Source organism: Elephas maximus, chromosome 7, assembly GCF_024166365.1.
Source record: "Elephas maximus indicus isolate mEleMax1 chromosome 7, mEleMax1 primary haplotype, whole genome shotgun sequence".
Lineage (NCBI taxonomy): Eukaryota > Metazoa > Chordata > Mammalia > Proboscidea > Elephantidae > Elephas > Elephas maximus.
In genome coordinates, this window is record NC_064825.1 from 45,830,091 (window position 1) to 45,841,314 (window position 11,224).

Genomic DNA, 11,224 nt, shown 5'->3' on the forward strand with positions numbered 1-11,224 from the left:
GGGCAGGTGTGTCTTGTTTAGGGGAGCGAGTACTGGGAATCCTGAGGAATAGAGGACTGTGGTGGCAGAGAGGGAGGTAGAGAGGGGCTGAGGAGGGCAGAAAACTGATTTCAGGCTCTTCAGCCTGACCTGGGGATCTCCAGAAAGCTCTGGCCTGGGGTGGGGTCTGGAGTCTCCAGACCAACCAGCCTTGACCCCAGTGCTCCTTATGTCCTAGCCCCTAGGCAGCTGTATTCCCATCACAGGAGAGGCTACCAGGTCCTTGAATAGTGATAGATGGAGAGAATCACAGATCACAGAATCCTGGAATCTTAATATCCCAGATCTGGTTGTGGAATTCACACTTCATTATTTATTTATCTAACAGATATTAACTCATTTGATCCCCACAATAACTCTCTAAGACACTGAGGAAACAGAGGCACAGAGAAGTGAAGTAGCTTGGCCAAAGTCACACAGCTAGTAAGTGGCAGAGCCAGGATTTGAACCCAGGCAGCCTGGCTCCAGGCTCTCTGCTCCTTGAATCATGCAACTCCGTTGGAATCATGCAACTCTGGCCTTGAGCTTTAGCTTGAGAAGGGTTGGGTGGGGAGAGGCCTTTCACCTCCCTCTTCTCTCTGTCAGGGGAAGGGCATAGAGGAAACCTACTGGCTGGTAGGAAAGGCAGGCTTCCCCAGACTCCTCCCTACACCTCTGGACATCAAACCTGGGTGAGTAAAAAGGATTTCCCCAAATGCCTGGACTCTTTATTTATTTATTTTTTAATTATTTGATATTTGTTACTTTTCTGACTATAAAATTATCACATGCTGTCTTAGTTATCCAGTGCTGCTATAATGGAAATACCACAAGTGGGTGGCTTTAACAAACAGAAATGTATTTGCTCATAGTTTAGGTTCCCCAAAATTCACATCCTTGCCACAGGCAGAACACATTCACCCCATGACACTTGGCAACTGTGGAAAACTTGGAAAATTCAAAATTGTTCCAAGATGAAAACAATCGCCATCTTTCCATTCCTGAGAAACAACCACGTTAGCATTTCAGCCTGTTTCCTTCCAGCCTGTTTCTGAACCCTTTGGCTCAGATGAGCTCATGCTGCTTAGATCATCTTACATTCTGATCTGTGTTCTCAACTCAGTGTCCCGAGCACCTTCCCATATCGTTCAGAGCACATTGCAAACACACACAGTGACTGCATCAGGATTGCAACCTGTGGGCGCACCACAGTTTGCTCTGCCTTGCCTTATGTTGAACATTTAGAATCTTTGTTTTCCGAGCTGATTACAGGTCAGGAGTTGGTAAGTATCACTGTGCATTTGTCACCATTCAGATCATTTCCTCAGACAAGAAATCTGTAGATCAAAGAACACCCACAATTTTGGGGCCAAACGAAGCCAGCTCTCAGAGAACTTGTGCCTGTCCGGCAGTTCAGCTCTTCCCTTTGTCCTTTGGGACCCATGTCCCTCACCAAGGGGAACATGGGTGGAGCTGGGGAAACAATAGCATTTTTTCTCCAAAGTGCTTTTCCTCACACCCTCCCACCCAAACCCGGACAGTCCACAGCAGGCAGAGGTCAAGGGGCACAGATGCTGCCAGCTGGTGAGAATCGTAGGATCATTTCTAGGAGAAAGGCCTTGGGGACCACAGAGGCCAATGGGCTAATTCCACCACTGGGGAGGCTGAGCCCAGAGATGGGCAGGGCCCTACTGGGCTCCCACATCATGACTGTGTTCGGGTGTAAACCCGAGTCCAGGCTCGTTGTCTCCCTGCCCAGATTTTTCCCTTCATCAGAACTTCTGACTGGTTCCTACCAGCATTTCCGGATGACCCCTTCCTATTGCTCAAAGATGAGAAATGTGGAGGAAACATGTGTCTTGGGAAAATGACCAGGGCTGAGAGTCCTCCAAGGGGCTATTGGCAGGAAGCGATTTCCTTTCTGCCTGGCTGTCAGAGTGCCCCTTGGCCTCGGGACCCCAAGGAACTGAGGCAGAGCAATGCTGAGGGCAGAGATTGCCCGTGTTCATCCCTGAGTGCCCCACACAGAGGGGCTCCCAGTGAGTAAGGGAGGAAAAGGGGAAGGATGAGCAGACACTGGTACAAAGGAGCCTCCGGGCACAGAGCACACAGATGGCTTATAAACAAGGGCACACCAGCCTCCTGGGTGCAGAATGAGCTTGCGCTCGTGGACAGGTTCTAACTAGCCCAGGTCCTTCAGCTTCCAGACAGTCTCTGCTTGGGCTGCTTGCTGGGGGAGCAGTGTGGTATGAGGACAGGGATCAGGCCTGGGCACTCACTGGTGATGTGCCTTAGTCTCTTCTCCTCTCTGGGCCTGGCTCCAAAGGCCCTTCCAGCGACTATGTTAGAGTCCAGTTCTCATCCCAGGTGTCACAGCAGCCGTGGCCTCCCCCTACCTACTTCCCAGTAGAATGGACTATGGTCCTTTTTGCCCCATTCTCTTACATCCCAGTCCTCTCCTCCCTGCATCTGCCTGGCACCCTGTGATCACACAGCCCTCCTTTGACTTTGAAGGCCCCAGCCCCCCACCCCACTTGACAGCTACATTTCTCAGAAGGTGGCTGCCGACACTGACTTCACTTCCTCACGCCCACTCCCTCCTCTACCCCTGCAGTCTGACTCCCACCCTCACCAGCACAGCCAGCTCCTAGGAAGGTCACCAGTGACCTCCATCTATGTCACTAGACCCATGGGCAATGTCAATTCTCAACCTGACTGCTCAGTCACATTTCCCCTTCCCTCCTCTTCCTAGAAACACGCTCTTCCCCAGCCAGGCCTCTTACAACTCCCCGGCGGTGCTGCCTCCTTTCCCACTCGATTGCCTCAGTCTCCTTCGCTAGCTCCTCTCCTCACCCCCACGGTCCTCCTTCCCTGTCATTGCTGCCTCAGCCACACCCGGACCTTCCCTTACTATCTGGGCCCCCATCATGTTATCGGGGCCACGATCCCCAGAGCCGTGTAGCTTATGTCACCCCCTCCATGATTCCTTATGGAGCTCTCAAGCACCTCTAGTCCACTGGGTCCACCTGAACAACCTAGTCCTTCTCCAGAGTTTTCTTCAGTGCAGGTATGGCCATCCAGTCAAATGCTGTCCTGGTCGCTGTCTCTTGACACCTGCTCCATCTAATCTGTCAGTATGTCTGACAGTTCCCTGCTGAACATCTCCTGTGTCTCCCCACTGCTCTTAGGCTAAAGCTTGAACGTTTCACACAGCCTGAAGGGCCGTGCGGGGTCTGGCCTCTTCCCTCCCTGCTGCCTTATTTTGCCTACCACCTGCCCCTGCTCACCACCTGATCCTGGCCCTCTGCACTGTTCTTAAAACATGCTGAGCTGTTTCCCACCCCAGGGCCTTTACTCTTGCTGTCCTCTGGACCTGGGATGCTCTGCCTCTGATGTTTGCAGGCCTAGTCCCTCCTGGCATGCAGGACTCAGATGCTAAACTGAGTCCACCTCAGTTGTCATCCTCTAGCCCATCTCCCAGCGCTGTCATCTCTGTATTGTTGTTGGTTGCCATCAAGTTGATTTTCGACTCATAGTGACCCCATGTGACAGGGTAGAACTGCCCCATAGGGTTTTCTAGGCTGTCATCTTCAGGTTTTTCTCCCTTGGAGTAGGTGGATGGGTTCAAACCACCAACCTTTCAGTCAATAGCTGAGCACTTAACTGTTGCACCACCAGGGCTCCTTGTGGTTTCCACAGCACATGAAATTATCCACAGCCTGGTATTTCTTGTTGATACATTTATGGCGCTTTCTCCTGCCCATATAAGCTTCGTGATATCCCAGACGGCTGGTGGGCCAGGCAGTCCATCAGTGCCCAGCATACAGGGAATGTTAGCTGCTGAGTCTTCTGTGTACCAGCAGGGCTCTGTGCAGGCGGTGGGAAGCCCAGCTTCCAACGCTCCCAGCCCACCCCATCCTGGGACTGGGAACTAGGGGTCTGGCAGCCATTTGTCATCTCCAGCTCCCTCAGCTGATGACTTTTCCACTCCTGGACAGAAATTTTAGAAAGTGCTAGAGATGTTTTCATCTTCTTGGCTCAGGAGGGAGAAGAATGGAGATTAGGTCTAGCGAGCACCGCTTGACTTGGTAGCTTCCCAGGCCTCCAGGCCGGCAGGGGAGAACCCTTGCATCCATCAAGATACATGGACTCAGAGAGCTCACAGAGGTACACACATGCACACACATGCACACACACACAACACTCATTATGAGCATCGGATACACACATGCACGGAACAACATCACATGCCCCGCCACGTGCCTGGAGATGAGATCACAGACAGACACACACACAACCTGGAGATGGCTCAAGGGCTTTCAGTGCCAGCTAGAGGGGAACCTGTTTTGTGTTCACAACCAAAACCAAACCAAACCCATTGCCATCGAGTCGATTCCGACTCATAGCGACCCTATAGGACAGAGTAGAACTGTCCCATAGGGTTTCTAAGGAGCGGCTGGTGGATCCGAATTGCTGACATTTTGGTTAGCAGCTGTAGCTCTTAACCACTGCACCACAAGACAGTTACCAAATTTTTACTTGAATTGTATATTAGAGCTTGATTTCTTTAAAAAGTAGTTTCCTAAAGATGCTTTTATCCTCATCTGAGGTGTTTTCTGTATTTGCAGAAATTAGTAATGTTTACATTTGAGGATGTTTGGGAGGCTGGTAGGGATCAGGGGAAGTGGACAAAAGCCCTCCACTCACCCACCCAAGCAGCAGAGCTCACGGGAGTGCCTCCCACAGAGGCCTTGGCACAGCAGCCCTTTCTCAAATGCCTGCCCCCTGCCAGGGTGCTGTGAAGCCTTGTTTCTGCCTCTGTGTAAAGACAATGCCTCAGCTTATATTAGTCCCCTAGGGCTAGTGTGGAAACCCTGGTGGCGTAGTGGTTAAGACCTGCTGCTAACCAAAGAAAGGTCAGCAGTTCAAATCCACCAGGCACTCCTTGGAAACTCTATGGGGCAGTTCTACTCCCTCCTATAGGGTCGCTATGAGTCAGAATCAACTCGCTGGCAATGGGTTTGGTTTTAGGGCTACTGTACCAAAGCACCACAAAATGGGTGGCTTGAAAACAGAAATGTATTGTCTCACAGTTCTGGAGGCTAGCAGTCCAAGTTCAGGGTGTCAGCAGGGCCGTGCTCTCTTTGAAGGCTCTAGGGAGATCCTTTCTTGTCTCTCCCACCTTCTGGTAGCCGCAGGCGGTCCTTGGCTTGCAGCTGCAGTGTGACTTGTCTCTGCTTCATCTTCACATCAGGCCTTTTAACTCTGTGTCTCTCCTCTTTTATAAGGACACTGCTTGTTAAATAGGACCCATCTACTCCAGTACCACTTCATGTTAACTGATAATATCCTCAAAGACCTTGTTTTCAAACAAGGTCACATTTACAGGTACCAGGTGTTAAGACTTCAAAGTATCTTTTCGGGGAAAACAATTTAATCCATTACCCAGGTTTACCTTTCTCCAAAGTGTCCTGGTGCAACAGTTAAGCACTTGGCTGCTAACCCAAAGGTCGATGGTTTGAACCCAGCCAGCAGCTCCGCAGGAGGAAAGACCTGGGGATCTGCTCTTGTACTCTGTCGCATGGGGTCACTATGAGTTGGACTCCATGGCACCTAACAGCAACTTTCTCCAGACACTTGTGGTCCACAAATGAGAAAACAGAAGTGACTGCAGGGTGGGAGTCCAGAGCCCCCACCTGGGATTTGCGTAACACCCAGAGGGTCCCAGAGCTTCTCATCCACAGCCTCAGACCCCCCGAGGTCACACCCTGAGAAGGGAGCAGAGCCAGGGTTACTGCCCATCTCCTGGGAGGCCACTGGGCTTGAAGCCGCACGTGCAGATGAGTCAGTACTGTGTGGACTCGGATTGGACACTTCCCCTCCAAGCCTCGGTCCCCAAAGTTCAAAGAGAGCTCACAATGGGCCCATGACAGGGCTGCTGCGGGGACCAGGAGACACAAAGTGAGAGAGGCTTCACTGCCAGCAGTGGCGGTGGTTTTATTATGATTGTTTCTCTCTTTTCCCCAGAGACCCCTGGCAGGACCTCATAAACCAAGAAATCAAGGTGGCCTTTGCCAAAGCGTATCAGGGCACGGCTGGGACCCAGTGCTCAGGAAAGGCCTCAGCCCGGCCCTGAGGAGAGGAACCAAGTGGGGCAGTGCCTGGACCAGCCTCAGGGCCTCTCGTGCCTGGACACCCCACCCCTTCTTCCCGCTCCACTCTGCTCAGAGAATTCATGTACTGAGCTCCCTGGCCAATCGGGTGCTTATTAATAAGTGCCCTAGAGCGACACTAATTGATGCGCTCCTGTATGGATCTTAGGGGTAAACTCGCCTCTTGACAGAAAAACAATGAAAATAGAAATATTCCCTCTTGTCACAAAGCACTTTGCTCTTGACAAATTGTTTTTACGTGTAGAGCTCATTATTAGGAGAGCTAATTATTCCTCCCATCAGGGAACACTGTCCCCATTTTACAGCTGAGGTGCCCAAAGCCCAGAGGGAGAAGGTCACTGGCAGCCTGGGGCAGAAGCAAAAACAGGGCCAGGGGCTGAAGCCGGCATACGAGGGCTCTGGGCTTAGCCGGGCTACCTGCTCATGTCACATCCCTTCTCAAAGCCTGTTTTGTCATCTCAAAAATGGGTGTGGAGAGGATTTAAAAAGTCCCTAACAGGGCCAGAAGCTACCCGAATGGACACGAGGAGAGAGTGGAGGGAAGTACTGTGCTATCTCAGTAGAGGGAGAGCAATTAGGAGTATATGGCAAGGTGTGCGTGAGTTTTTGTATGAGAGACTGACCTGATATGTAAACTTTCACGTAAAGCACAATAAAAATTAAAAAAAAAAAAAAAAAAAGTCCCTAACATAGGGCCTGGCCCACAGAAAACTCCGAGTGTGCGGCCTCCTTGGCCACCTTTCTTCCCTCGCAAGCCTAAGCGTTTGGGTATCTGTGAGCACTGTGCTGAGAGTTCAGGCCTTGGGTTCCCAGAACCTCAGGACAGGGGAGGAGGGGGTAAGAATTTCTTGGCTCTCAGTAAAATGAGACTTCTGTCTTCCAGGAAAAAAAAACCACAACCAACTCATTAAACTGGCTTCCGACATCAAAGAGTGCTCACCAAAGACCCGCTGGTGATTTCAGAGCGGGGAGATCAGGCTGCATGTGGGATTCATTTCCCAGGCTGAGGGGAGAGGGCTGGGGGCCATGAGGGCAGGTTAAGCCCTAAACAAACTTATCCTTCTTCAAAAGACCCCTCAGGAGGGGAGAGCTGTCACTGAAATTTCAAACAGGAGGGTCTTTGGGAAATGTTTCATCTGGGGCAGCACCCACAGAGGCTCAGCTGCTTCTGTGTGTGGTATATGTTCATGTACACGTGTGTGCATGTATGTGCGTGTGTGCATGGGGCGCATGCGTGTGGACATCTATGTGGGCATGTGTGTGCATGTATATGTACACACATGTGTCAACCAAGGTCCTACACACTCTAATCCTACTTCATCTGCACCCTACACACCCAATTCTCTGGCCACAAGAGGCTGCTTACTCTTCCCCAAGCCCCTCAGGGTGCCACACCTTTGCTCTAGCTGTTTTCTCTACCTGGATGTTCTTATATCTTTTTCCCATCTGGTGATTCCTACACATCCTTCAAAGTGCAACTAAAAAGCCACCTCCTCTTTAAAACTTTCCCAACCCTCCTCTGTATGTAATTAGTAGTTTCCATGCTTGAACCCCCTTGATGGCAAGAGCCTTGTCTAGTTCATTGCTTTGGTCCCATGCCCAGCAAGAGGCATGCACTGGGAGGTTGAATAGATGAACAAACAAATGAATGAACAGCTGACTCCAAGTTGGCCCAGAGGCTTTTCACGAACAATCTCCCCTCCTGCAGGGCCAGCTCCTGTGGTCTCCAGCCTAGTTTCTCCTCTGCTGTTCTCTGCATCTGGACTTAGTTAGCCTACTGCTTAGACGGGATCCTGCGTGCCTGGCCTTGGCGGTGCTGTGCGAGCCATGGGCTCTCCTCACTGCCTTGTCTGTCTGCACCTCGGTCCCTCACGCTGCGATGGGCACTTTCCCCTCCAACCCCTGTATCAGCCTGGAGTGCTCTGTCCCTGCCCATCTGCTTCCCTCCCCTTCTGGCCAACTCCTCCTCACCGTTCAAGCCTCAGCTCCTCTGCCATCTCCTCCAGTGAGACTTCCCTGAAGCCTTTCCCCACCCCTCAGCCCCTGGCTACCCATGCTAGCACTGACCACACGCCCTGTGTCTGGGGGCTTCCTGAGGGCAGGGTTGGATCTAAGCTCTCTGTCTGTGACCCCAGCCTCTGGCACAAGGTTGGGCACAGACTTGGGTAGTGAAGGTCAGTGGGATTAAGACACAGAATAGGGTGGGGAGATGGGGGAGGCTGTATGGTGGCAGGTAAACTTCACTTTAAGGAAATCCATATGCATAAAAATCCAGATTAGAGCTGTTGGAGCGGAGTCCACACTGATGAGGGAGGTGCAGGGATGGGGGGGGGTGCCACGTGTGCTGAGCACCTATGGTGTGCAGAATCTTGGGGAGCTGTCCTCGCAGCCATAGGAAGTGGGTGCCACCATCCCCATTGACGAGTGAGGAAGCAAGGCCCTGTGAGGAGCCAGACTGGTCGTGGGGTAGAGCTGAAGTTCTCTTGGGACACCTAAGACCGTGTTTTTTCCTGAGAGTCAGCCATACCACCTCTTGTCCCAGCTCTGCCCCTGGGCTTCCTTGTACAAGCCACTCCTGCTGGCTGATCCTCAGGACATATGGACAGGGTGGGACTGAATCTCCAAGGTCCCCTTCCAAGGCGGTTCATAAACCCAAAGATTCTTCAGAAATCCACTAGGGGGCAGGCAAGTTGTTCAGAGAGAACCAGGAGTCCCTCCAGCAACCCTGGAGATTCCTGGGGTTCCTCCCCAGCTGGCAGGCCCCAGCCAGCGAAGGGAGGATGTGATCCACATGGTGATTGTGGGACCCCACCCCATGGAGGAGTCTTGCTTGGGGAAACCACCCAGATGACTGAAGGACAGTGAGAACAGTAAGTCTCAAATGTCCTCTCCTCATTCAAAGGACCCTGCCCATGTCAGCATGTTTCAAAGGTTTGAATAGCCTCCAGCTATTTGCATTTTCCATTAATTAACACAAAGGTCATGCGCAGTCATTTATAAAGTGGCTTCCTGGACATTGGCTCACACAGGCTCACACCCTCTCCTGGAAGGTAGGTGTAACTACCCCCATTCTATAATCCAGAGAGTGAGGTCTTCAGGGCAATTCTCTTCTTCTCCTGACTGAAACCCCTCCTTCTAGGATCCAGCTGCCTGCTGAGCATCTCCCCGATGAACCATGGCTCACCCTGACTGTGCTCTGCCCTGTCCCCTGGTCCAGAACTAGGAGCGGTCACCCTTTTTCCCTCTCCTTCCCATGACACCCCTCCCCCAACCCCCACGATCAATCACCAAGTCCCATCCAGTCCACTACAATGGTCTCTGCATTTGTCCAGGCCTCATCACCACTGTCCTCCAAGAGGGCGCCAACCTCCTTGATGCCCGGCCTGCCTCCATTTCCCATGGATCCGTCCTGTCCCCAGAGTCTTTATGTGAAGTCCAGACACACCATGTCACCTTCCACCAGCATGCTCCCCCCGCCTCAGCCTCCTGGCCTGATAGTTGAGGCCCTTGACCATGGAGCTCTTGCTAACTCACCCCACCCTCTCCCTTGGCTGCCTAGCCCTTTCCCACCCTCATGTCTTGTCCAATCTTGTCCTCTCAAATTGCTCAGACATCCCCTTTCAACCTAGAGGATTTTTATTATGAAAACATTCCTATGAATAGTTATAACACCCCCCTCCCCAACACCTGGAAGTTTTAAGCTTCTTCTGTCACCATTGTGTCCAGGTGCAAATTCCTTTCAGTTTGAGGACCATCACAATGACCCCCTCAGCCCACTTCTAGAGGGCCACTGTTACTATGTACACTGTTTCCCCAGTGTGTCCACCGTGAGCCCACACCCAGCACCTTCACGCAGCTCTAAAACCACACCCTGTGAGAAACAGATGTTGCTGAAGATTTCCTGGGAGACAGGGGAGAGAGCGACATTGCACATCGTATCATGCAGTTGAACTTCAAAAACTGCTTTACGCCTCTTGGTTCTCGCTCCCAGAGTCCTCTCCCCCGCTTTGTCCCAAGCCAACCAGCACCCCAGGTCAGCTTCCCGCTTTAGTCCTCATTACCCAATAGCAGCTACAAGATTGATAAAAGGCCCAGGAGCCTCCTAAAGGGCTGACTCAGGCCTTCCCAGACTCTGGGCAGGTTATCTTCAAGGCTCTCCCTGTGGGCAGCCCATGAGAAGATCTTTATTTCACTGAAAAGAGAGGGAATGAATACATGTGGAATATCTGCAATTTAATCCTTACTGTAATCATGCAAGGTAAATATTATTCTCCCCATTTTATAGATGCAGCTACTAAGCCTCAGTCAGCCAAGATCGCCTGACATTCAGCGGCAGGAATGGACCTAGGCTCCAAAGCTCCACCCCCATGCCCACTACCCTGGCTGCCTTGGCTCCTAAAATTTTTTTTTTTTTGTCACATACTACATGGAAAAATATGATGCACACACAGTGACAGCCTCAGTCACCGGGGGCAGGTTGGGGCCTAGTGAATGCAAATGGGGTGACATCTGAGGTGATGTCTGGAGGAGAAGGCAAGTGAGGCCAGGACCCTGGTGAACTATGGCCAAGGACCAGGTGTCTGGATGGCAGATGGAAGAGCTGAGTGGGGCAGTTGCCAGAGTGTGCTGTGGACAGAGGTCAAGGTGGGGACCACAGTGTAGGTGGGCAGTGGGACAGTGAACTAAACAGAGAAGCCAATTAACCCAGGTGGCCCAGGAGCCCAGGGCTGAGTCAGACCTGCCCCAGCTATCTTCACGACTCCTACTGAGGGCATCCATTGTTGTTGTTAGATGCCATCGAGTTGATTTTGACTCAAGGCAATCCCACGTGACAGAGTAAAACTGCCCCATAGGGCTTTCTAGGCTGTAGCCCTGGTGGCACAGTGGTTAAGTGCTCAGCTGCTGAACGAAAGGTTGGCGGTTTGAACCCACCAGCCAGTCTGTGGGACAAAGATGTGGCAGTCTGATTCTGTAAAGATTACAGCCTTGGAAACCCTGTGGAGCAGTTCTACTCTGTCCTATAGGGTTGCTAC

The 11,224-nt window shown here is 51.8% G+C and overlaps 1 protein-coding gene across 1 annotated transcript in view; it reads left to right on the top strand.

Moving 5' to 3' along the window:
* The window catches only part of LOC126078968 (guanylate cyclase D-like), a 42,046-nt gene extending 35,892 nt beyond the window's left edge, over nucleotides 1-6,154 (top strand). Inside the window, 2 exon segments of the mRNA XM_049889827.1 lie at nucleotides 625-710; nucleotides 6,046-6,154. Coding sequence (XP_049745784.1) covers nucleotides 625-710; nucleotides 6,046-6,154 — 195 coding nt within the window.
* The last annotated feature ends 5,070 nt before the right edge of the window (nucleotides 6,155-11,224 follow it).